The sequence below is a fragment of the Stegodyphus dumicola genome, chromosome X2, assembly GCF_044657685.1.
Source record: "Stegodyphus dumicola isolate Sdum_Otavi_A_Nest chromosome X2, ASM4465768v1".
NCBI lineage: Eukaryota > Metazoa > Arthropoda > Arachnida > Araneae > Eresidae > Stegodyphus > Stegodyphus dumicola.
The window spans coordinates 21974721-22002462 of record NC_140781.1 but is presented as its reverse complement, the minus strand read 5'-3'; the positions used below and the strand labels follow the sequence as shown (position 1 = coordinate 22002462).

At 32.3% G+C, this 27742-nt stretch overlaps 1 protein-coding gene and 1 pseudogene across 2 annotated transcripts in view; both read left to right on the top strand.

The window, feature by feature from the left end:
- Nucleotides 1–27742, top strand: part of LOC118190690 (serine/threonine-protein kinase mig-15-like) — a 242142-nt gene that overhangs the window by 130815 nt on the left and 83585 nt on the right. For both annotated transcript variants that reach the window (XM_085810039.1, XM_085810040.1), the window contains exons 18-20: nucleotides 797–870; nucleotides 16297–16506; nucleotides 25034–25226. In XM_085810039.1, the coding sequence (XP_085666165.1) occupies nucleotides 797–870; nucleotides 16297–16506; nucleotides 25034–25226 (477 nt within the window). The remainder of the gene's footprint in view (nucleotides 1–796; nucleotides 871–16296; nucleotides 16507–25033; nucleotides 25227–27742) is intronic.
- Nucleotides 21691–21801, top strand: LOC118190691 (U5 spliceosomal RNA; annotated as a pseudogene).

Sequence of the window (27742 nt, the reverse complement as noted above, 5' to 3'; positions counted from 1 at the left end):
TAGTTTAGCAGTGCATTCAAAGGCTCTGTAAGCCTTCAGGCTCCTATGTGATGGCATTCCTTGTATACCCTTATTTACGCCACTTTGTATATACTGTGCACTTTCTTTCATTTTCAAGTGCTGTTGGAGAAAATTTATTATTATACAGGCTTATTCAATGCACTGAAAGGATGCGCAGAATACTCTAGTTGTTGAAGTTCCGAAATTAATGAAATTCTTTACTGCTGGATCCCTCCCATGTAGGGATAAAAGGTAATGTTCTGGTAGATGCTACATCAGAGTCTGCTGTTGAATAGTGCTCTCCAGGCAGCTGATTCTGCTCAGAGATATCAGCATTGTCATCAAGCAGAAGATCATGTTTAAATGTGGTTACATATAATTTACATATAATTACCTTTTAAAAGGTGTGAGTGAACCTGTTGTAAGTGTAATCCTGGTTTTTTTTTTTTTTTTTTTTTTTTTGTGTGTGTGTGTGTGTGTGTGTGTGTGAGTGTGTGTGTGAGTGAGTGAGTGAGTGAGTGATAGTTATGTTCTGATTCATTTTTAGCTTCTCATAATATCAGTAAATGTCCATCACTGCATTATTTTACCTGATTTCAGAATTTGATTCATTAAAAAAAAAAAAAAAAAAAAAAAGATAGGGTTATTTAACCTTGTTTTGCAAATTTTAACCTTTGAGGTTGTGCACACTTTGAGGTTTACTGATCAACTAGCAATTTCTTATTATAGTTTCTTGAAATATTTTGAAACTTTAAATGTTATCATAAGTAATTTAATCATGTACTTTGTTTTACAGTTGCTAGTCAAGCTCCAAATCGACCTTTGCCTCCTACGCCTGATGATGAAGATGCAAAAGCTTTATATCACAAAGTAAGTGTTATGATTTTTATAACTTATTCACATGCCTTGTAGCTGTAGAAAGGGATACAAAACTTTTATCGTTTTGGAGTAGTATTTGTGGTCTGTTTGTCTGTCTCAAGGCCTACTAATAGCCTAGTGGCTTTCATTTAAGTCTAGATGGCTTTCAAACTGCTATTTTAGTAACCTGATGCTCAGTGTCCTCTTGTGAAGACAATGAAAGTTAATCACATGCATGAATTTGTGTATGACTTTGGAATGAAATTATTGGTGAATCAGAAAGGGAATGGCTTAATTATTGTGTATCACACTGGATTGAAAGCCTTGGAAGATCCACATGTCCTTCCAAACACTGTGAAAGAGAGGTAGATTCAGTATGTGAAGTAAAAAATTCACTCACTGACACCATACTCTTGCATTTGGTCTAATTGTTTCCAGAAACTCCAAAGAATTTTCACTCTAAACATGACTTTGCCTATTAAAACAAGCATTCTACCAACAATTTATTGAAAAGTGTTATTAAATTGATTTATTCAAACTGGTTCACTTGCTTTAATGTTTGTTTGAATATATGCTCAATTTCAAGAGTTTGCTTTGTTTCTAGAAGCACATGCAAACAAGTATGAAACCAGCAATTTAACATATGAACTGTAGATAACACATCTGTAACAGCAAAGGGTTTTAAGAAAGCTAAACAAAAGCATTGCTAATATCTATGCAAATGTTTTTTTTTTTTAATCCACATTTAAGTTTACAAACTCACTTTCCCAGCAGCTCAGTAGTAAAGTTGCTAAACACTGTAAAAGTCTAGAACATAGGAAATGTTAAACACCATTCTTGACACCAATAAGATTAATATTTATTTACTTTTTTGGATGTAGAATTTTACAGACAGAAAATCAATCATTGTTCTTTTTCTTCTTGAAGTCTTAATATTGCCACTCTGGTGAAAAGAAAATTGCATGCGAGGAGATGGCCCTTCATTAATGCAAATGATGTCGCCACACCCCCCTTCACAGAGATATCGTTATACTTCATAGTCTTTCAGGTATGCAGGAAATCTCACAGCCTGGATTCAAATTATAGCCATAATCAAGCAAATAAACCAGTTCATCTGTGAACAGATCTTTCTGTTATTCTATTCGACTTTTCCACACTACAGAAAGCTCTCCCATTGTCACTTCTGGACTGAGTAAACTGTGCTTAGCACACAACTTGTGAAAGGCTCTTTTGATTGAATTTGAAGATATATTAGGAGTAGGTATGACTTATAGCCACATTTTGTTTAAACAGATTAACTCTACATGATTGTTGATGGATTTTCCAAAATCAAAATGTATATTCTTTCAAGGCTGTACCAAAAGACCTGCTTTGCTAGTTCAGCTGAACCTGCATCTAGTTCACTTTCTATTCCAGGCCATCAGACATAGGATTGAGCCAAAGACTGAAGGGCAAATATGCTTTGATGAGTTAGTTGTATGAAATCTTAGAATCTTAGTGGGATAAAAACTTTTGTATGTCTGAAAATGTTGTTTCCTTCATTTGATCATCAGAGACATATTTTTAGCACTCGAGGCATTTTTTATTTTGCACTTGAGGCTTTTTTAGCTCAGGTGAACTAGTAACTCAAGACAATATTAGCATATTTGGTGGAATTTCTTACAGCTTTCTTAAAATAATTTCACAGAAATCCAATGGTTATTTTATATTTGAAGATACTTGTAGCCCTGTGGCTTCTTTGTCAAATACAAACGGTATTCCTTAAAGTATTTTTTTGGACTCTGCATGTCATCTATTCCGATTTTTTGCCTTTTCTGGGGAATCATTCTCGCTTTCACATTCACTATTTATTACCCCGATTTTTCACCCTCTTACACCTCTTGCTTCATCGCTATCTTTACCACTGCTTTCCTTCTCCCGGTAGTCAATACCTCTTTGGAAAGATGCACTCATTGAGCTTCTCAGCATATTTTCCTAACTTAGCTAAAGATAACACCAGTGATATCATGTACAAGCAGTTTTTCTGTGAACATAGGCCTTCAATGACTGTGTTGCAGTATATATAGATGGGTCTAAGTCCCAGGATCACATCGACTTGGCCTTCGTGTGCGAGAATACTATTGAGGGGAGAAACTTCATCTCACTTGTACCATCTTTACTGTAGAGTACTACTATTAGCCCTATCCTTCACAGGTAAACAACATGGGAAAAATTTCATTATTTACGCAGACTCACTAAGTGTGCTAAAAAGCTCTCAAATTGTGTAGTAATAATACAAATCCATTGATTGTAGAAGTGCTGAAGCTCAATATTAGCTTCATGATCAAAGGTTAACAGATTTTTTACTGCTGGGTACCAGGTCATGTTGGATAAAAAAGAGTGAACTGCTAAACATCGCTGCAAAATGTGTCTGTGGAATATCCAGCCAACCTGTCCCCTATTCAGATATTAACACTCTGATTGTGAGGAAAATTTTGAAGAAATGCAGAAGTTCTGGGATGTGCAGTTGACCAATAAATTAAGAAGTATATAACTTGAAATAAAACATTTGAAATGTGTCCTAAGCAGAAAAGAGCAGGTCCTTCTTGTAATATTTAATAATTTGTCAGTGGTAACATTTAATATTTAGTAACTTGTAATTGGCAACACTTTGGATACAGATATAAAAAATAGAACTGTGCTGGTATTGCAGTTCTCTGTGATTATACATTCTAAGATTGTAAATAAATAGTTTCTAAAAGCTAAAGTGTACCCTCATGATAATATATGGTGTCAGGAAAATTTTGCTTTCAAAATGGAAAGTTTAAAACCACCAGAGTCGATGAAATTTGATGGAAATCTAGCTTCGAATTGGCAGAGATGGCTGCAATCATTTGAAATATATGAAGTAGCTAGTGGATTACATAATAAAGAAGAGAAGGTAAGAGTTAATACTTTTCTTCATGTAGTAGGAATTCGTGGTATTGAAATATATAATACATTTCCTATAGAAGAGGGTAAAGAAATTAAGTGAAATTAAAACAAAATTTACAGAATATTGTATAATGTTTTTTTTAAGAAAAAAAATTACATATGAAAGACATTTATTCTTTACTAGAAATCAAACCGCGTCAGAAACCATAGATGAATACGTAACTGACCTTCGAAATAAAGCTAGAACATGCGAGTTTGCACAATTAAAGGATAGTTTAATAAAGGATAAAATTGTTTGTGGTATTAAAGATGATGTAGAGAGAGCAAGATTGATACATGAAACATAATTAACATTAGAAAAAGCTCTTGATATATGCAGATCTGCTGAAATAAGTGCACATCAAATGAAAATCATAAAAGATGAGGAAACTGCTTTAAACTTGGTGAAAAAGAAACTAAGTAAACATAATAAGAATACCTACAAAGAGGTAAATACCGATAAACAAAAGTTTGTTCTAAATGTGGAACATCTCATGAATATCGAATGTGTCCAGCATATGGAAAAATCTGTCATAAATGTAAAAAGGCAAATCATTTCATGAATCAGTGTAAAAGCTATATAATAAAAAATGAAGCAGTCAAGGTAAACAAAAAAAGATAGACAAATTAAATTAATAAATCATGAGTCTGAGGAAGAGTTAGAATTTTATGTTGGCACATTAAACCTTAATTCAGATAACAAGGAAGAGAAATGGACTGTTGATGTTAATGTAAATAAAAGTAAACTAAATTTGCAGTTAAATACTGGAGCAATGTGCAATGTTATTTCTAAAAGCAAAGTGAAATTGCTAAATGTTTCGATACAGAAGTAAAAGATTAGTTACATTCTCTGGGAATCAAATGCATACTTTAGGAAAAGTAGTACTTAACTGCCAATATGGAAAAAATAATTATGTTGTGGAATTCCAAGTTATTGACAAAGACGTATATTAGGATTAAAATCATGTTTGCAACTAGGTTTGATTCAGAAAGTAATGTCTGTTTACACTAAAGTCTTACTGGAGGAATACAAAGATGTATTTGAAGGCTTAGGTTGTTTGAATGGAGAATATAAAATCCAGTTAAAACAAGATGTAACTTCAGTCATTCATCCTCCAAGAAAAATACCCATAGCTGTATGTGATAAATTTAAGAAAGAATTACAAAGAATGGAAAATTTAAATGTTATTGAGAAAGTAAGAGAACCAACTGAATAGGTAAATTCAATGGTCACAGTTGTCAAACCAAACAAAATAAGAATATATTTAGATCCTAGAGATTTAAATAAAGCTATAAAATGAGAACATTATCCGATGTTAACCATTGACGAAGTTGTCACTAGAATGCCTAACGCAAAAATATTTTCTGTTTTAGATGCTAATAGTGCTTTTTGGCAAATCAAGCTTGACGAAGAAAGTAGTAATTTGTGTACATTCAATACACCTTTTGGCAGATACAAATTTAAAAGATTACCTTTTGGCATATGTTCAGCTCCAGAAATTTGCGAAAGAAAATTAAGCCAGATAATAGAAGGTCTAGAAGGCGTTGAATGTATTATAGATGATATCTTAATATGGGGAACTAATGAAAAGGAACATGAGCTACGACTTAAAAAAGTACTCCAGAGAGCACAAGAAAATAATTTGAAGTTCAATAAGGCTAAATATAAAATAAAAGTTAATCATGTGAATTATATAGGGCACGAGTTAAATGAAAATGGACTAAAACCTGATTTTTCTAAAGTGGAAGCAATTGTTAAAAATGCCAGAACCTACAGATGTGCCTTCGCTACAAAGATTTTGGGGAATGATTAATTATTTAGCCAGATTTATTCCTAACTTAACTACTATTACTGCACCATTAAGACAGTTACTTGAGAAAAATGTTCTCTGGCACTGGACTGAAAAGCATCAAAAATCTTTCGAAACACTTAAAGAATTGATTGCAAAAGCACCCGTATTAAAATTCTATGATGTTAATAAAGATGTAACACTTTCAGTAGGTGCAAGTTCTAAAGGGGTGCTGTTTTACTACAAGAAAACCAACCAATTGCTTATGCTTCCAGAGCTCTAACAAAAAGTCAGAAAAATTATGCTCAGAGCTTTTAGCTATTACTTTTGGATGTTCTAAATTTCATCAATATATATATGGCAAACGTATTACAGTTGAAACTGATCATCGACCATTAGAAAGCATAACTAAGAAACCTCTTTTTAAAGCACCACAGCGATTGTAAAGAATGCTGTTAAATTTACAAAAATATGATCTAGATGTACGATACAAAAAGGGGAAAGACTTATTAATAGCAGACACTTTGAGTAGAGCATATTTGAATACAACAGAAGAAGATAATGATGAAGATACAGAAATTTGTACACTGATTCCAGCATCTGATGACAAAATTTATGAATTGAAGAAAGAAAGTGAATGTGATGCTACACTACAGTGCTTAAAGAAATATATTCTGAGAGGCTGGCCAGAAAGGAAACGTCAGGTAGAACCTCAAATCAAAGTATTTTGGGACTACAGAGATGAGCCACAATGGAAAATTACTTATTTTTCAAAGGAGGAAGGGTAATTATTCCTTTATCTATGCAAAAGGAAATGTTAAATTTAATTCATGAGGGTCATTTTAGTATAGAAAAATATGTAATAATAATATAATGTAATATTTAATAATTTGTGAATGGTAACATTTAATATTTAGTAACTTGTAATTGGCAACACTTTGGATACAGATATGAAAATAGAACTATGCTGGTATTGCGGTTCTCTGTGATTATACATTCTAAGATTGTAAATAAATAGTTTCTAAAAGCTAAAAGTGTACCCTCATAATAATATATGGTGTCAGGAAAATTTTGCTTTCAAAATGGAAAGTTTAAAACCACCAGAGCCGATAAAATTTGATGGAAATCTAACTTCGAAGTGGCAGAGATGGCTTCAGTCATTTGAAATATATGAAGTAGCTAGTGGATTACATAATAAAGAAGAGAAGGTAAGAGTTAATACTTTTCTTCATGTAATAGGCATTCGTGGTCTTGAAATATATAATACATTTCCTATAGAAGAGGGTAAAGAAATTAAATTAAGTGAAATTAAAACAAAATTTACAGAATATTGTATTCCTAAGAAAAATATTACATATGAAAGACATTTATTCTTTACTAGAAATCAACCTGAAGACGGAGCTGACTAAGAATCGGTCACTCAAGGCTAATGCAAAGTTACCTATTGATGGGTGAAACTGAACTCATATGTCCTGAATGCAATACTATTTTAACACTTAAACACAATTTAATTGATTGTCCAATTTTTAATTGCTTTTGAAGTAAATGAATTTTAGGTTTGATTTTATTGCAGCTTTAATTTTATTGCTATTTTATATCTGTGTGTTAACTTTGTTAAATTTCTACTTGTGAGTATGTACTGAATGGTACATGTGTTCTTGTCTTTCTTATTATAAAGTTCTGAAAATACACATTTGTTTGACGCAGTATAACCCCCATAGGTTTTGTGTCGAAAATGCCAAGCAACCAGCTAACTCTTTGTAGTCAAGTAGTCTATGCATAGACATAATATCATTCTTCGTAATAAAAAAGTTGAATGCTTCTTCACTTCAACTGATTTCCTAATCTCATAATTCCATGTGTGTTTGTCTTTGTGGCTTTGAAAAATAACAGTCCTATCATTCATTGATCAAGCACAAATGTATTAACTGTATACTATAAAGAACAATCTTCTTTAAGTAATTTTATTAATGAGACAGCAGGATTAGAACAAATGTTAATGTATTTTTAGAAAACAAGCTCTAATGTTTTATTTTTATTCGAAACTTTTACTGTCACGACTTGAGCAAAAAAAAATCATAACATTAAGAGTAGGTGACGCTTTTATACTGCAAATGATGGCACATAGTCTTTCAAATATGCAGAAAATCTCACTTTTTGACCAGATCTTGTGTTTCTAGGGTCAGTGTCTTTGGAAGGATCACTGTTATGAGGAAGTGGTTTGAAGTTATTGGCTTCACATGTCAGAAGATTAGGTGTTACATCATCTTGGAGTTTGAAACATGGTTTCATTCCATCGATGGATATTCTTCTAATTTTACCTGAAACTACCAATTTGGAAAATTTAACAAAACATTAAATATGGTGCAAGTTGTTTAAACAGAAGATGAAATTATGTTATTAAAGATACGAAAAATATTTTTTTCCCTGACTGGTTGTTGGAGGTGGTTATAGATTTTGCATGTGGCTTTGCAATTTTTGTATAAAATCGGAATGCACAGCAGTTGGTAATTCACTGAAATATTCTTCAGGCAAACAGATTAATATGCCGTTTGCAAGTTCAGCAGCAGACCAATATAAATCTTCTTTAATGGCCGACTGAATGCCAGGAAGTGTTAAGGATAGAACATCAGTCCAAGAATTTGATGTTTGAAAGTGGGATCTTAGGCTGTATTTCTAAGTTCAGTATTCGTGTTTGATTAAACCATTAGAGTGTGGTTGATAGGCTGTGATAGTATTAACTTTGAAACCTATGTATTTCCTCAAAGATCGGAAGAGTAGCAGACCTTGATCAAACTGTCAACCTTGGTCACTTGTTATTTTCTGTGGTATTTCAAATTTGGAAAAGCTAATTGTGACAAGGGAATTTGCAATGGAATCTGCAGTTTGGTCTTCCAAAGGAACAGCTTCGACCCGAGTGAATCTATCAGTGACAATAAGCAGATACCTAAAACATTTGCAAGCCAAAAAAATTTATGTTAAGGTGCTAGAAACGTTGATTTGGAATTTTGGATTCAGCAACAGGAGAATGAGAATATTTGTGAATTTTGTCTGGTTGGCATGCTAAGAATGTTGCAGTCTGTTTTTGCCAGACCAAATGGATATTTTCGTCACCAGTTTCATTGTTGCCTGAATTACAAGATGGGATAAAAAAAATATTCTTTAATGAAATTTTTTAGGATGTATGGATGGTAAAAATTACTGGAGATATCACAGTAAATTTTCTTATTGCTATCTGGGATAGGAATTTATACTATTTTGGAAATTGAATTTCATTTAAGAATTTTGAGGTCTTCATTCTCTGGGCAATCTGCAATTGCTGGTGACTAGACAAAAGCCCAGTGGATAAAAGTGCATGTGGTAAAAGCCCACAAAACAAACCCCGTTGTGATAATTGCCCACGTAACAAATACCCAGCACCGATGAAAACGCGCATTGGCAAAAGCCCACATTTATAAAATTCCACACTGTATATGCTATATTGAAATTGATATTTTTCCCCTTTTTTTTTCAGTTATACAAAGAAGGTTTATGAAAAAAGGTTAAATTAAAACATAACTAATTGATAATAAATAATTGAACAATAAATTAAAGTAACAGAGCACATTTTATTATAAGATCCGAAAACCGTATATGTATACAGAAAAAAAGAGTCGATCAAAATAATATAATTACAAACATATATGTCGTGAACATTGTGATTTTAAGAGAAAATAATGAGCCCTTTGTTAAAATTTAGATCAGATGAAAGATCTTTTAATATATAGCATTTTAATACTATTTAGCACAGTGTAATACGTTCATTTTACAATACGCAACATACACAAAATGATCGTTACAATGCAGTTCGATCATCCATCTTTTTTAACAACAATCTCTCTCGTTGCCATTCCATAACAGAGAAACTTACCTCTCATGCAGTTATTATTTTGTACACTAATTACGCAATTATCGACATAAAAACTGTCTTGTAATTTTTTAAGAAATTCTTCAGAATATTTTTCTTTCCACGATTCTTTGGATAAATGATGGTCAATAACCGCCATCAGCAAAAATGGGCTACAAGTAATGCCAAATACCACACGGGCGTGACGAAGTGTCTTCATTCTACCATCATCATCATAGCAAAGAAATCATAAAAAATCTCAATCTCTTTCATATAGAGATATCTGTAAAAAAGCTCTTCTGATGTCTGAAATCACACCAATTTCATGTAAGCGAAATCGTGTTAGAATAGAAGGAATAGTTTCAGTCAAATTAATTCCAGTCTTTAAACAGTCATTTAAAGATGGCTGATTAGGAAGCTTTGCCGAAGCATCAAAAACAGGACTAAATTTCATGGAAGATAGTGAGGACGTTTCCTTAATGGCTGGACGATGTGGGAGGTAATGAACAACAGGTAAAGACAACTCCTTTTGGGGAACTTCTTCAATAACTCCTTCCTGCAGCCATTCATTAAACACTTCATGATAATTTTCACGATATCCGATTTTTTTCCAACTTCTTCTAGTAGATTCGAGTCTTTTCAAAGATAGGTCATAATTGTCTGGTAAGACTGCATGCTCAATTTTCCAAGGCATATCAACCTCGTATCTACCATTTTCTAATTGATGAACTGTTTCTTGGAAATGAACCATAATAGCTCTTCTTGACTCTTCTTTAGTTTTTTGTTCAACAGGATCTTGGATGCCCAATAATTCTAAGTCCCATAGTGATGAAATAGGCAGGTCTTCTTGAGATAACATAGAAGCGATATCCCGATCATCTGTGTACAGCCCATTCTCCTTTGATGGAAACATGGTTAACGGTCAGCAGTATCTCGCCATGTTACAAAACTGGTTGTTTCTGAGGCTACACAAAGACAACTTCATTTTTCAACAAGACCGGGCACCCCTTCAATGGTGTTGCCAAGTGCGTGATTATCTGAATGAAACTCTACCTACCCATTGGATTGGTTGTCAAGGAGCTGGCGACTTAGCATGTCTCAGCTGGTCTCCATGGTCACTGGATTTAACACCCTGTGACTTTTTCCTGTGGGGTTTCATTAAAGACGACGTTTATGTACCACCACTCCCACAGAAGAGTTGAAGAACCGGAACCGTACTGCCATAACATCAGTGACGAATGGACATGCTTGCCCGAGTATGGGAGAAATGGATTTCTTGAAAATGTGCATGGGCATTTGTCTTGTGCACTTTCATTTCATCATTTAGTTTTCTAACTAGCCACTGGCTATTCAGGTGGGGAATCATTTACTTTCCTTTTCGTTTAAACCCAGCTGAGTGAAAAAGCAGTTAAAGAGAAGACAGCATTGCTTAATTCCCTTACAGCCCTTTCGATTCTAGGATGCCAAAGAAGAGACTCAAAGGGGGGAAAAGGAGAGCTATTAAAGGTTGGTGAAATATAAATTAAAGAGCATTTTAGACATTTTTGTTATTTACTAGAAAATAATATTTGGAATTTCACCTGTAATTGAAGTTATGAAACCCCTTAATTGCATTTTCTTTAGTCCGTTTCTTAAATTATTTTTATCTAAAGCTTTAGCTGGAATTTCAAATATTTTTAAAATTTTGAATAACTGGAAATCAGGAAGAATTAAATAATACTGAAGATGATTTGAAAATATTTCTGAACCCTTTAAAAGGGATAACTCACTATTTTAACAATAGAATTGTTGAGTGAAAATGCTAGTTCTTGATTTTGATGGCAAATTTTATCTCAAATATAATCAATAATAAAAAAAAGCACTTGCTAGCAAATTTTTACTGAACTAGTTAAACATACCTGCTATACTGAAGCAAAACCATTATTCAAAAGTAAAACTCTTAAACTATTTCTAATAAATTAAATCGTTACATATATAAAATCTACACAAAAGCAATACTTTTGATTTTAATGTTGAAAATGGATTTAACTATTTGAATAATTTATACAACGAAAACTTCTGAACTCAAGAACAAGAGTATTTTAAGGTTAAAGCTTACAAACCATGAGCTCAGCTTTGTAAGAAAAGTAATTTTGCACATTAAAAATAAATTTTAATTCAATAAAAAATGTTATGGTATCCAATTATCTGTAAACGCTTTTTAAAAAAGACTTCATTTTACTTTACCTTGGCTGTTTATTAAGGGGGAAAAAAAAAAAATTAGTGAAGCAGATTTAAAAATTATTTAGAAACTAAATTTCGCTGTAATTTAGTTTCTATTATTATGGCCAGAACTAAGAGGTCCTTGAGAGAAAAATTCTGCATTTCAGTGTATGAAATGTTTTAAAACAAAATAAAAATGCAAAACTGAAAACAACTCATTTTCCGTTTATTTCAAAGGGAAAAATTTATATTGTATGTATAAAGTTAAGTACTTTTCTATGTACACTTTTTTAATCAACACAAGAAAGCACATATTTTCCCTTAGATGAAATTAACTGTTTTTCTGAAGGACTGAAAAGTACCATAACTGGGGGGGTTGCAGTTTGCTACAGATAAATTTAATTACTGCGAAGATGCGAGAATTGAGAGTTTATAAAAAGACTGCCATTATTCTGTCTGTTATATCTATCCGTTTGTTAGTGTATATAAAAGAGTTCAAGGTACTAATGCTTATGGTTCATATTTCATTAACCATTCAAATTCTGTCATTAATGCATAGCTGAAGCTTACAGAATTGTGTTATGGATAAACTGGATGAAACTATATTAATGTTGTGAAAACCAAATTGAATAAAGATTGACTGTACTGAATTTTCATAATATTGTCGCATATATGCAAGTTTACAGACCACCAAGTGAGTTCTGATACTCTGGAAATTTGAAGGAAAAATAGTTGAAATGGCCACAGCATAGATAATTATTTGCTACCAACTTAAAAATATTTCTGGACGAATAAAACTAAAGATGGTGCACTGTTAAATTTGCTAGGCTGTTTTAATTCCTAACTGTAAAAAAACTTGAATTGGCTGTAAACGCATTCACATCTGAGCAATTGGAAACAGCAAAAAGTACAATGTATGTACAAGTTTTTAAGAAATTTGATGCTTATCATCAGTTATGACAAAATTTAATTTTTTGAATGCTACAGGTGCTTTTCACCTATCCAACAGAAAAAGCAGATCATAAGCGACTGACAATGTTGTTGTCTACATGGGAATTTGGAGATCAACAAGATGGATTCATATGCAACTGCATTAGGTTATGCATGAAAATAGATTAAAAGAGCATTTACTTCAGGAAACAGCACTGGAAGTTGAAGAATGCTCAAAATTATACGGGTTGCTAAAACAAGTAGGGAACACCTTCTCTAAATGAAAGAGATTGCCACTGCTGTAAACCACTGTGAAGAACATGCTGTAGAGCACAAAATTCCTTCAAAGAAGTGGTTTTAATGAGTGTCATCAGAACATGAATGCAAGGAAAAAGCAGCATAAATACCCTGTTGCTCGAAAAGTGTTTTCTGAATGCAAGCAAAGAAGTAATTTGCAAACAGGGTGTCTCAGTGGTCCAATCAAAGCTCATGATGTGATATTGAAATAATTATGTTTGTTGATAATCTGCGTAAACATGTTGTAGTGCAAGTAGCCAATAAGCAGTTTAATGTTAATTAATACCTTTAAATTAGATAATAACGTTAAATTAAATACTTATGCTGAAGTAAATATCTTACAATAACATATTCTTAATGGTGAAAATGGAAAACCATAACTTTGAAATAAATGTCACGACCAAAGAAAATACAGTACAAAGTCCAAAATCCGGACTGGTCGTGACTTTGGTGATTCCGGATTTGGGATTTTTCCGGATAGTACATCAATTTAAATCTGGGTTGCAGAAATTATACAATTAAAAATATGAAATTGTAATTTATGAAATAAGGAACAATTATGATCTAAGTATCAAAATTTACAAAAAAAAAAAAAAAAAAAAAAAAGCTTAATATTTATTTGTTTTCTTTATTAAACATTCCTTTCAATGTAACTTGTTTAAGGTACTTCCACAAAAAATTCAAGAAGTTCCTTTTTCTTTTTTCTTGTGTCATATGCAGTGGACTTTGCCGTAATCCTCGCATAATTTTGAGACGGATATGCCTTTATCCATTTTTTGCAGCAATTGCACTTTTTGTTTAATGGACATCAAAGCATGGTTTCGCTTTGTAGATTCTTTGGAAACTCTTTTCGACATAATTGAAAGTTCAAGCTTAGTTTTTATAAAATTGCCGTAATAATAACGGTCTGCAAAATATAAAAACAGGATAAAATTAGAAGATCAGGGAGCAGCACAGTCTGCTACATTAATTGAAATGCCTTGGAATCCATAAAGATAATTTTAGCCTAGCTTCATAGTGTCCGTTATACATCATTGGCTGTGTATCACAAGATTGGCGACGAAAGCCAGGTTGTTTCGCTAAATTTTGTCTTGCTCCTATTGTGTACTGAATTAAGCCTGAATTGTATTAGTTTAGTTATTTACTATACCTATGTTTATTTCTTGCTCATCCTTCAAACTAATCAGAGTCCTAAATAAATAAACTCCCACATATGCTTAAGGCTTTATCTAGGGCCGGCGCTCAAGATCATCAATTTAAATCTACTAAGATGGCCTGCGGAAATTATAGAATTAAAAATATGAAACCATAATTTATGTAATAAAGAGCAATTATGATCTAAAGGGTATCAAAATTTACAAAAAATAAAAGAGCTTAATATTTATTTGTTTTTACTTTAGTAAACATTTCTATCAATGTAAGTTGTTTAATTTGCTTTGTTTTTTGTGCTAATACTTTCTCTTTAATTCTATAAGCAGACATAATTTCTTGTTCAGTTACAAAGTTCCACTGTTCAAGTCCAGTAATTGCTGTGTCGAGAATACCGACTAACTTGTCAATCGAAATTTTTTCGTTTTCAATAACGTTCTCTGTTACTTTCTTCACTATCGGAAGCACGCATGGGTAAACGTTTTACTGGCTTTATGCGCATGCGTAGCGGACGCATGCATCAAACGCACATGTGTAAGTTTGTGGCTTTAAGGTCCGGATTATGGATGATTCCGGATAATGGATGCCCGGGTTACTTTGTACTGTATAATAAAAAAAAATGACTCGCCAGGTCGGCTATATAAAGTAGGTGAATGTTTCAGTTTGAGATGTATGCCAAGTAGATACTCAGCTATGGAGCCAAATTATTAATCTCACAAATTTATGCTTACATCGTTGTTTTACATGACGAGGTATTTTATGTAGTGCCAAAGTGAAATTAAGAATCGGAATTTTTAAGTGAAAATCTCCACATGCTTTATTATGGAAGGAAAAATCAAATGCGCATTCATAAAGCATTAATATATAAATTTTAAAAAAATGTTTGTGGCTTTGAGGTTCAGATTTTAGATTAGACGGATAATGGACGTCCGGATTTCGCTCTTTGAACTATAATTATTAATTACTTGTTCAACTGATAGGTAAAAAAGCATGCCAATAGAATTTTATGTTATAGATGTTAAGTCTCAGCCCATTTGGGAAGAGAAAGCTTGTTTCTGATTCGAATTAATTCAGAGTTGACGAGATTAAAAAGACCATATGTATAGAGGGGCTGTTGTTAAACTAATATAGAGATGTGTTTACAGGTACAGTTATATTTCCTGTTTAACTGTAGAAGCGTAATTTGAAACATAATCCCACAGTTGTTGTTCATCCACTATGACAGATTACTCATACTCTGCAGGCTAGGTCAAGAAAAACTTTGTATAAAGTAGAAAGTAAGGAAATTGTTTTTAAGGCTAATAAACTAACTGACAAGATACAAAGTCTTATAATAATTAAAAAGCCCAAATCAGTTCTCAAGCTGTGTCTTGATCAGAGTGATGTAAGCAAAGTTTTTAAGAGAGAACTACCGAATTCGTACTCCACATGATGTAATGAATTAATTTAAAGGTAACAATGTATTTTCTTTATTAGATCTGAATACTGGATTTGGGTATATCTCATTAAACAAAGTAAGCACTGGAATTTGCACATTTAACATATTAGTTGATACAAATTTAATAAGATGCAATTTTGCCTAGCATCTTTCATTGAAATATTTCTGTAAAAACATCAAAAGCTATTTAGATATTTCAAATCAATGAAGTGTACTTTAATTATATAATGAGAGCAGGCCCTCTGGCATTAAGAGAAACTGTACATGAGAATGTAAACTTTAAGTAGGGAACACCACAAGAAAAAGCATTTAATAAAGTTGAGACTTGCTAATAATATCCCTGTTGCCAGCTTACTTGATCCCTGCTTGACTCAAACCATGTTCAGCCGAAAGTTAAAAACTAAATTGCTTGTGAACAAAGAATTTTTTTAATACGAAGTTAGTTGACAGCATGAGGGATAAACTAGTGAACAACAAAATATTCAACTGTTTTTCTCTGAAATGAGCTCAAACCTTCTGGAAATTAAACAAGAAAGTTTGAGGGTTTGGAATTTTAAAAATAAAACTTTCAAACCAGTCCAAACAATCTCAGAAGCCAAATATTTTCCTTTATCCTATCATATGTAAGTGTGTAAAAAATGTGCAATGCAAATAATTCTGAGTTTTCATAATGTAACTTTTTGCTGTCCATATTGTAATGTTTTCAATTTATACTTCAAATGTTCTACTTTTAATCATTTGTGTTTTAATAAAATTTTCCTCACTTCAAAATTTTTCTACATCTTCTTGTGCAGAATGATAATTCTAAAGAATTAAGGGAACCTCAAAATTCTCCAGTGTCGCAAGAAGCTAGTAGACTTCATGGGCAGCGTCTGGAATCATCACAAAGCACACCTGCAAATATTGGAATGGCAGGTTCACGACCACCTGGGGCTCTTCCTGATCTTTTCCCCCAGCATTCTTCTCAGCAAGTTTTGGCATCTAAAGTGGATCGATCTGAAGAGGTAAAATTGGGATGGAGGAATTTGAAAATTTTTTACATTATGTGAAGCTCAGTCATGTTATAGTCATGTCTTAGTTTAAAAATTGTTGGTATTAATAATTTTGTTCAAGTTGGTGATGAACTCAAATAACTGTTAAAAAATTCCATCATGAAATATACAGCTTTAGTTACAAGAACTGTATACCTACTACCTCTTGAGCATCACACATGCTCTATTTTTTACATGCTTGTTATATCATCTCTGCAGCACTACCTATCAACATGTACTTTGCTTACCTTGATTATTGGTGCCATCTCATAGTCATAATATGAGTTACTACATGAATAACCTCCAGTGAATGCTCACAGTGAGGGAACAACAAAATTCTAAGATTAAATAAGATACAGTGCATACACAATTGAAACAAAAATGCAAAATAAATGCATGCAGTATGTGGATTAACAAATAGTATGTAAATATGAAGTAATATTTTATGAATGTTTCAGTTAATTTCAGTGATTATACATTTGTTGAATTTTACTCATCTACCAGATCTTGTCACTTATCTGTTAGTAGGTTTAACAGTCTTAGAACCTATTTACTGTGCTATGCTCTTCTGTTTTCATTCAGGGATGTTAAATACAATTAAGTCATTGAAAGCAAATTCATCTTTGACTCTGTCAAGTTAAATGCACTTCTCCATTTATACTGACAGTAATAGTTTTGTCATCTCTGGGCAGTGCTTCTTGTGGTGCTGTGTAAGGTTGGATTAACAGTGGAATATTTTACCATCTCACAAAAACGTATGTGAGCAGATTTTTAATTGAGGATGCATGTAGGTCTTTGAAGTATCATGAACTGATATGAGACACAGTTTTACAAGGCTCATCCTTTCTCTGAATTGTTGCACAAAAATCATATGTTGCAGTGATATAGTGTTGTCAGTTCACAATTGCTGTAATTCTGAGACATCTCCATTGGTTGAAACGAAAGCTTCAGAATCTAAATAGGGTTAATTTGAAATTTTGTTTATCTTTACTTTAGAAAGAGCATCAGCTGCTATGTTGTTAATTGGGTTGTGAATATCAGTGTAAATTGAGATATAAAGTCTGAATAGCAAACATTGGTGAAGGCTGCTCATATCCAGATTTTGCCTAAAATCATATATAAGTAGTTTTTGGTCTGTGTATAATGTGAAATTATTACCTTCTAAAAATCTGTAACATGTGACAAAATCTAGATACCATTGTGTACATGAGGGAAAGTTTGCAATCCTTGGTGGACCCTGTGGTTTGGCATCTTGATAGCTTAACAGACAGACATGTAGTTGATTTCCACGCATTTTATATTAGTTATGTGAGTGAACCAATGACAGTAACATCACTGGGATCAACAAATACACATATTTTTACATTTGGAATAGGATGACAAAGAAGTGTAGCAGTTGCTAGAGCATATTTGGCTTTTGTGAATGTCTATTGAACTACATATGACCATTAAAGTACATTCTGTTGTTTAATTTTTTAAAATTATGCTTTGATTTTTTTTTTTTTTTTTTGAATTTTTCATTCCCTCTAAAATTTTATTTAAGAATGCTAGAATATGCACAGCCTTTGGTACAAAACATCAGTAAAAAATTAAATGAATGTAAAAGCCATCTTAATACAGATTTAAGTAATAATGGGTGATTCTTGAAATTTCAATGCACTCTGTACATGTTCGGGAATTCGTTCTGTTCCTGACTGAGAAATTTTGAAACTTAAAAATTCGATGTTGGAAACACTGCATTATGTGGGATTGAGATTTAATCCATTTTAAGTGTTCATAATGCTCTTCTGCAAATTTGATGGTAACAAGATATCATCGACTAAGGTATAAACAAAAAAAGTTTCAAGTGACTTCATCGATTAATCTTTGAAATGTACCAGGTGCATTGCATAGACCACATTGCATTTTGATACTTTTAAGAAGCAAAAGATATAATGATTGTGCTTTATGTACATTTTCTGGGTTGATATGGATGTTGTAATATGTTTTAATAAGATCATTGTGAGAGAAAATTTTTGTTCCATGAATATCTGCTGTAAAATCTAAGATGTTTGGAATTCCATACTTATCTTTAATTTGCTTAGGCATTAAGAGTACGATAATCACCAGCATGTCACCATTCTTCACTATCCTTTTTGGGGGGGGGGGACCATGTGCAAAGATGACGCATAATTGCTCTTAAAAAGGCAAATGTGACCAAGATCAACTTTTTTTTTTTTTTTTTGAATAGTTGGCAATTCACAGATCATCAAGTGCAAATCTGCAAACTTTGGCAGGAATGGGAAAGCCAATGGTTTGAATGTAATGGACAACAGAATGCTTTATTTCTGGATCTGAAGTAGGAGGTTTAGTAATTACTGGAAATTCTTTTAAAAGTGTAAATAGTATGTTACCAGATACAATTTTAATGGAGGGAATTTTTGTTTCTTAAAATACAATCAAAATTTATGATCTGATGAGAATCAGTTTTTGTTTGACCATATCAAGTAGTAAATTTTAAAAAAATGTTATAAGGGTAGAAATATTATCAACTAAACATGTTCATTTAAAATCTTTCTCAGACTAAGATCCAAAAATAGTGTCTGAATTATACTTGTATATTAGTAGGACAAGTATTTGCTGCAGAAAATGCTATTTTTAGAGTATTTTATTGTTGTAACTTAAAAGCTGAGTTAATCGCTAGTCAAAACCAGTACCTATAAAAAATTTACATTCAATCATCTGTCACAGACAAACAGATGGTGAGAAATTGAAATTTTTGGTGAGGCATTCGATACCACCTCATCTGGTGTTTCCCTTCCCCCAATTTAACATTTTTTTTTGGGGGGGGGGCTTCAGCACCAAATCTATGATACCAGCACTGATCAAATGTTTTGTCTGTAGCTCTATTATGATTCCACTGGGAGCAGTAGTGAGAACAATTATAGCTCCTAATATGAAACATTTAATCAATTCTAATATTTGACTTTTCTGTCTCTGCAAGAAAGGAATCTTCAATGAAATTAGAGGAAACAACAGAAAAAGTACTTACCATTATTGGTGCTACATCCTTGCCCAATGGTTACTGAGCAAATGCCACCACTATGTTTTGCAGAGACACTGGTACAGGCTGCATAAATAGTTCAAATATTAATTCATCTGGAACTTTGTAGGATTCTGCACATTGATGCATGACATGAAGAAGTTTGCTAGGTCTTCAATCAAATTGCTCACTTTAAGTTTCCTAAATTGATTTTGGATTTGCTGCAATATGAGGATTCGCTGCTGTGCTTAATAAGATTGTTTTAAACAGTTGTGGTAACATCAGATGGAAAATGCTAAACAGTGAATTGAATTTAGTCCTGCTTTCCATAATATCAATTTTCAATTTTCCTAGTTGAAACGTTTTATGCATTATAAACAATAATGCGGGATCAGCAAAAATTGTAGCCAGAATCTTTACAACTCTTGGTATCAGCCATCATGAAAACCACCATGAAAGCCATCATGAAGAAAGAGTGTTCGATTATTTTATGGAAATAATTACACATTTATAAAATTTTACTCTGTAACAAGCAATGGGTCACCATCGTTGGAGTGGGATTCAAAGATTGTACAGTGAAATACATAATTTTATTTACAGCATCAATGCACCAACTGTATCCTGCTCTTTTCATGCTCGATTGTTGTCTCATCTCTGCGGCATAACCGATGAACATGTACTTCACTTTGCTTACCTTGATTAGTGGTACCATCTCATAGACAAAATATGATTTACTACAGTTTGATTATAAAGTTTTGATTTAATAACTATCTTCTGGTGAAGTTTATAGCAGTATATCTGGAATAGTCTTGTGAATGTTAAAAGGCAGTATACTCACTGAACTATTTATGTTCATACTTAAAATTAAATTTTCATATAACAACAATAGTGAAAAATAACAGACGAAATTTGGAACTACACGAGCTTCATCAGTAAATAACTTTTGTCAGTTTGTTTTAAATGAATGTTCGAGAAGTAGAACTTAAACTGTAATAAAATCATTTTAAATGTATGGGATTTCAAATGCAAACATGGAATAGTGGCTTAGAGGATGATCCATTATGATCAAAGCATAGTAAGGAGAAATGAGAATTTGAATCAAATGACTGGGATCCCTTTGATAAAAATAATAAATAGCAAGGACAAAGTTTTAACATCAAAGAAGTTTATTAAACATAGTGAAATTTCAAAAGATTTTTATTTTCATTTGTTTTTTAAAGTTTTTTTGCTTGGATTTTAAAATAAGTTTTATGTTATCTAAGTAACAAAACACTAAGTTTGTGTTGTTTATATTATCTAAATAATGATTATTCTTACTATCATTTGGCAGCTATAGTAAGGATAATCGTTATTTATTACCTGTTGCATGCGCTTTGCATTGAGTTGTGCTTAACATTCTTAGTAATTTGAAGTGTAACTTTTGATTGTATTCTGTGACAGTGTGAAGAGTTGTATAACTGTTTTTGTGGAAAGTTCCAGAATTTTGAACTGCCTCTTTGATAAAATAAATTTTATTAAGCATCGGCTCAATGTGCAGTCAATCTTTATGAACTCGTTCATATGCAACAATTTTTGGTGTTGGGGAATACAGTTTGAGGGAAAGGACTCTCTCCTAAACTACAGTCACCTTTCTACTGTCCTACATCTTATACAGTCCTAAAGAGGATGAACGATATCATAGTTTGTATCCATAAGTCATCAAGTTCTAAGCCTAAAGTCGTTTATTACGATATTCTAGCCCTTGCTATGTCCTAACCATAATACGTAGTCCCCCATAGTGTATATAATGTAAATAGAATTATACTAAAACCATAGTCCTATTTATATATGAGTTTGTAAATTTATGAATTTATTTATTGGTTTAGCAGTTCATTTGTTTCAGTTGTTTATCCTGTCCAGGGATTGTTCTGACCGCGAAGTGCAGTCCTTGGGAAGTGTACAATGTTATGAATTTTGTACATATATAGATAATATGAGATAATATGAGTGAAATGTATGTGAAATTGTATTTTTTTTATATTGTGCAACATGAAAGTCTAAAGAAACAATGCTATACCAGAAAAATAATACAGGGAAAATTCAATTTAACATTGAGTAAATGGCTGTCTGCGTAATTTTGCAAGATATTGCCAAGCTGGCAACGGTTTCTCTTCATTATTCGAGCTAATCTTTCGCCTTTTACTAAAGATTACCGTGGAGAGGAACATTACAATGAACCTCCCCCTCAGCCATCTTTGGTCTTCGGACCGGCTCTCTTCCCACGCTCATCCCAAGGCATTAGCGATTCCGCTGCTTTTCAGAGTAGCCACGACATAACCTTTCCCGGGGCCAGAGGCAATGTTCCTCTCACCCCATTATCTTTCAACAGTCTCGATTTCATCCACGCAAAGCGTGCAGAAATTGCCTGCGATCTCTTCGATCTTTCTTATCGCACAGGTCACTCGACCCTTCCTTAGCGAAATTGAAAGTCGAAGGAACTTCTCGTTCCTTGAGTGGACTCCTCATTCATTACTGGTTTTTAAGCCCTTAATGGTTTTCACTCCTCACTTTAGCTATGCTCACTCTTAATTATTCAATATTTTCTTAACGAAGTTGTGGAGGTTATTGCATTTATTTGCAAAGGTACTCCGGAAGCAAAACGCCTTGGGCCTTGGGCAACGGTTTGGTCATCAAATTTGGCGAGAAATCCCCAAAAGTTGCCGGCCATTTGATGACATTTTGGTATAGTTCCTGTATAGCTGTAATAAATATAGTTATTGAATAAATGTAATTGATGCTGTGTAACCATATGTTGCCCTCATATGCCTTCCAGGGCCCACCAGCGACCAAATGGTAAAGTTGCCGAACACTGGTAATTTGGTCTGGGGCTCGAGTCCTGGTGAATGGGCTGACTGCATGGGCGTTTTTGTGGTTTTTCCTATGTGTAACATGTATACAAGCCCATTTCCCGTAGAATGTCCTCCACAAAGGCATCCTTTGTGTGCTTTACCTTAATCAAATAAGCCAAATGAAACCAAACCGTATGCCTTCCAGTAATTTCAAAAAACAGAAAGTACTAGAAATATCTCGGCGGCTGGGTGAAAACTATATAATACCTGCGAGAGTATCAGTTATTATGAATTGTTAGTTTTGTGTGAGTTTGCAGTACTAAGATCTCCTGGTTAGCTTCTGTCTTTAGATGTGCTTTGCATTGCATTTTGTTCAAAGTTTTTAGTGGTATGAAGTGTAACTACTGATTATACTGTGTAACACTGTGAAGAGTTGCTTGATTTGTTTTTGTGGATGATTCTAGAACTATCTCTTTTGATAAAATAAATTTGATCAAACTAGGATTGGTTCTGCGTGCATTCAGTTTTTACAAACTCGTACGCTTGCAACAGTATTGTAATGCTGAAGATGCTTTTATACCATATGAAAAGAACTTTCACACCCATATGATAAAGCCATTTGCAAAGCATTGTGTTGCTATAATGAAACTAAACATAGCCCAGCAGAGTACCAATACTTTAATTTCACAGCTCTAAATTTTCAGGTATTTGTGTGACTCCGATGAATGAGTTCCATGTAATTACAAAATACATGTATCAAATTTTGAATGGGTATAGTTTTCATGGCTACATGACAGCAATATCGTCAAACTGATGCATTTGATAATATATTTGATGTCATATGTGGTAATAATTATCACGTATTAGTACATTTCTGTATAATACTTTTGTAGGTATTACACAATGCTATACAACTTTACAAATGGCCGTTTTCTTCTACCACATTTTGTTGTTTGACTCATCGATTTCCTTAATTTTTATTACAGATTTTATTTTACTTAATTAGAGTTTTTCATTTTACTAGATCAAATTGTAACATGTGCAAATTGGGTTTGGTCTTTCAAAAACAAAAGGTAACATGTATGGACTTTTCTTTGGTCCCTGTGTAATTCCTGTATAGTTGATATAAAAGTTGAAGACTAATAAAAACATGGCAGTTGTAGCTGTCGTTTTTGTTATTACTATGTAGCATAATGCTTATTTTACTGGTAATTTAAACAAAATGTGTAATTCTAGAATTTTATTAATTATTAAATCTGTAGCATTAATTTAATTTTTAAATCAATAAAAAATTGCGAATGTATAAAGTAGTAAAATTACTTTATTGTGAAAATTAGTTTTTGAGTAGAACGGTCATTTATTATTCAAATAAATAATATAGATATAGTATGTTTTTGGCCTCTTTTTAGACTTGTGCTTGTTTTATATGGACATTTTTTTATTTTGTTTTATGATAAGGTTTGGTGTGGTTTATTGAGATTATAGCAAAGCACACTGGGGCTATCTGACTAAGGGGAGGGATGCCTTTGTGGAGGACTTTTTAAGGGATACTGGCTCATGTACATGTTACACATATGGAAAACCACAAAAACGCCCATACAGCCAGACCGTTAACGGGATTCGAACCTCGGACCGAACTACTAGTGTTTAGCGACTCTACCGCTCGGCCACTGGTGGGCACTTTTATGATAAGTAATTACAGAATGAAGTACCTGCTGAAATCAATGGGTAAATTTATGTTCTGTCTTTGTGCTGGAGTTTCACAGAATTCTTTTTGTCTGCCGACTGTTAGCATATCAGCTTTAAATATTTAAAGTTATTTAACATCTACTAATTAAATTGCAAACTAGCATAAAGGCTTTGTGTGACAGTAAATTTTCTACCTGATTGGATCAGAATATTTTTTGTATGTGTTTAGCAAGTAATATGGAAGGGAAAATAAATTTAAATGTCTCAGAAAATGGTTTAAATGGATTTATTTCCATTTAAACCATTTTCTGAGACATTTAAATTTATTTACGTTATCTACACAGCAGCAAATAACATTTATCCACACAGCAGCAAAGTTGCATTAAAAATAAAAGCTGTAATTTGCAGGAAAAACATCATTTCATGTTTTGTTCAGGGTTAGTGCTTGCCTGGTTCAGTAATCTTCAAATTCTTCAAGTTTTGCATTCTATGAAATATGTTATCAATACTTTATACGTTTCTGTTTTTTCTTTTCATGTTTTTATTTTGCAACTATATGTTTTTGTATAAATATTTAGAGAAAGAAATGATGAGCTGTTAACTAGTTCTATAGAAGGTCTCTTTCTTCAACAGAGCAGGAGTAAAAAAAAAATCGCAAAAAATGAAAATTGAAATAAAATAAAATTTTCATTTATTTTTCATTTTTAGCAAAAATTACTGTTGCCAAATACAAATTGGATCCAAATACTAATAATTATAAGTAATGTTAAAAGATCCAATATTTCCTTTTTATCAGTAACGCTTTTTGGATGGGCTTGCTAAATTTATTTAATGAAGGATGTGTGTTATATTATCTCTTATTCGTGCAACTGAATATGTGATGAAAGTTTTAATTTCTTTGCTTGGTAAGAATATGTATGTGTGGAATGTATTTTATGTTATTTATAAATATCTTTTATAGCTTCAACATAAGCAGCGATCATTCCTTACTTTTGGGTTTGGTGCTGGCAGTGGTTCATCTCCTTCTCCTCAGAAACAGTCTCAAATCAATGTGAATGTTACTCCAACTGCACATGAAACTACACCAGATACTCCAGAAATTAGAAAATATAAAAAGAGATTTAATTCTGAAATTCTTTGTGCTGCATTATGGGGTATGTAATAAGGCATCTGAAAAATCATTTTATTAGGTATAAAACATTTCAAATATATATTCCAATGTCACTTTTTAATAATTAGCTTTCTTAAATACTGGTATCCAAAATTATTGTTACAAGCACAAAAACACTAATTTCTAAAATATTGTCAAATAAAATTCAGTGTACTCTTGGCTGGGTGACAAGTATCATTATAATGTGTAAATGCAAACTAAAAAAAACCGAACATGAGTGGATATACAAAATTATTTTATAAAAATAAAATAATACAGAACAAGTGTATCTCATGAATGAATGCAGATTTTTGATATAAATAGAGATTGTGATTACTTGTCTCATGGATGGAGTTAGAAAGGAAAGAAGACACCCTTCTCAGATTACAGTGTTGCTGAGCTTTGGTAACTGAAGGGGTTGTGGTAATTTTGATTACATTTAGAGCATGTTATCTTGACAGCAGTTTGGTAGTATGTCTGCGTGCAACAGTTCTACTGAAATCAAAAAGCAGGAACACTTCTGCATAAAAGAAACCTTCATTGCTGGAAGAGTAATAGTAATTTGTATAGTTTAATGGCATTTCCGCATAAATCACATCTTGGTTATCTTTTGATAATTTGCTACAGCAATTTTAATTATGAATTTGTTTTATTGGTTCTAAGCTACTGGACTACAAAAATATAGATTTTAGCAAAATATTGCAGAACAATAACACATTTTAAAGCTGAATTTCCTTATAACTAGTATAAGTGTGAAAATTTGTATACTTCTTTCAGTGCTTTTGATGGTGTATTTGCTGTTTTTGTTTTATGTTGCAAATATTAAAATGTTTTAAATAAAATACATCTTTGTCATCCATGTAATGTAATGTTAATTTAATAAGGGTAGAGGCATAATAGTTGCTCATTTTAAACTTATCATTTTAGTTTTATATTATTTTATAAATATGTATTTTTATTTTACAAATTACCGTGAAATCCTGTAATCCTTGCTAAAATTAATAAATATGTAGACAGATATGCTAATATATCAACTTTTCCTTCATTTGTAACCATATATTTGTGTAAAGCTGTATACAGAAACATTTGCCAATAAGGCAGATATGCCATGTATGGTCAAGATGTCATCATGTGAGTGTGTCACATCATCATGGCAGCTATCATGAATTGTCCTCTTATTGATTCCAGTTTGTAAAATATTTCCCGCATGAGTCTTGGAAATTTGAGGTTCATGGTAGGTTCCTAATGTCTGCATAGTTAAAAGGAGTTGAAATGCTGGAATGTCAGTTAATTCTCTCATGGATTAAAGATTTCTGTCAGAAACTGAGAACTAGTAACAACAAGGGAATTGAATACTGACACCATATATTCAAGAGTTAAGTATGGGCTCTTGCTGTGCTTTTGGATGGACAAACGAACCTTCAAAACAGATTCTAGGAGTAACATTTCACAGCTAAGCATAGATAATCCCTAAGGAAAGGACAAGAGATTGAGTAGCGACTGCTAATTTAAAAGAGTTTTAAGACATAAAACAATTATCATGAATGTCGTTGGTATATCAATACCTTTTTTGCATATTGTTACATTTTAGATTTCCTTCTAATATGTAAATTTCAGGTACTTTTGAATTCGGATCAGTTATAAGTTTTCTCTTTCAAAATATGAAGCAATATTGGTATGCAGAGTAATATAATCAGTATTGCCATCTGATGACAGTGAGTTTAATTTTTAAATGTGAAATGAATAGTTATTTATTATATTATCAGAGAACTATGAAATTGGGTAAAATTACCAAGAGAGATATTTAATGCTGTGCCAGAATATATTTACTAGAAAATCTGAATTTGATAATGAATGTATCCCAAAACATGTTTTAAGTCAATAGTTTAAAATTTGATTTCTAAATGTAAATATAAAATTATGCATGTTCAAATATTTGCATTCAGACACATAGATCAGGTTACATTTTTTTAAATAGGGTAAGGCATGCGAGGGCTATCTGCCTAAAGGGAGAGATGCCTTCGTGGAGGATTTTCTAATGAAAACTGATTGCATATTGAAATAATGCATGTAATTTTCATTCAGGATATATATATTTATGTAAAACATTCCCTTATATGCTAAATTGTAAATTACTTTAGTCAAAAAAAATATAGTAAATGCACACAAATAAAAGATTTGAACATGCCAAAAATAAAAAGTATTAAATACATATGCGTATTTGTGCATATCCTTGTAAAAAGCATGCATTTGCCATTAAAAAAATGTTTACAAAATTACTTGTAAATGTATTTGGAAATGAATGATTTATTCATTCGTAAACTCACGAATGTTACTGTGAAGAAATATAGTTTTTTAAATATTTCTAAATTAAAAATGATTATAAATATTATCTAAATACATGATGACCTTAACATTTAACTGTAAACATAAACTGAAAGCCTGGTGACAAAAATATTTATAAAACTATTTAAACAAGAATTATTCTTACTGGAAAATAATTTATTAAAAGATGTTGTA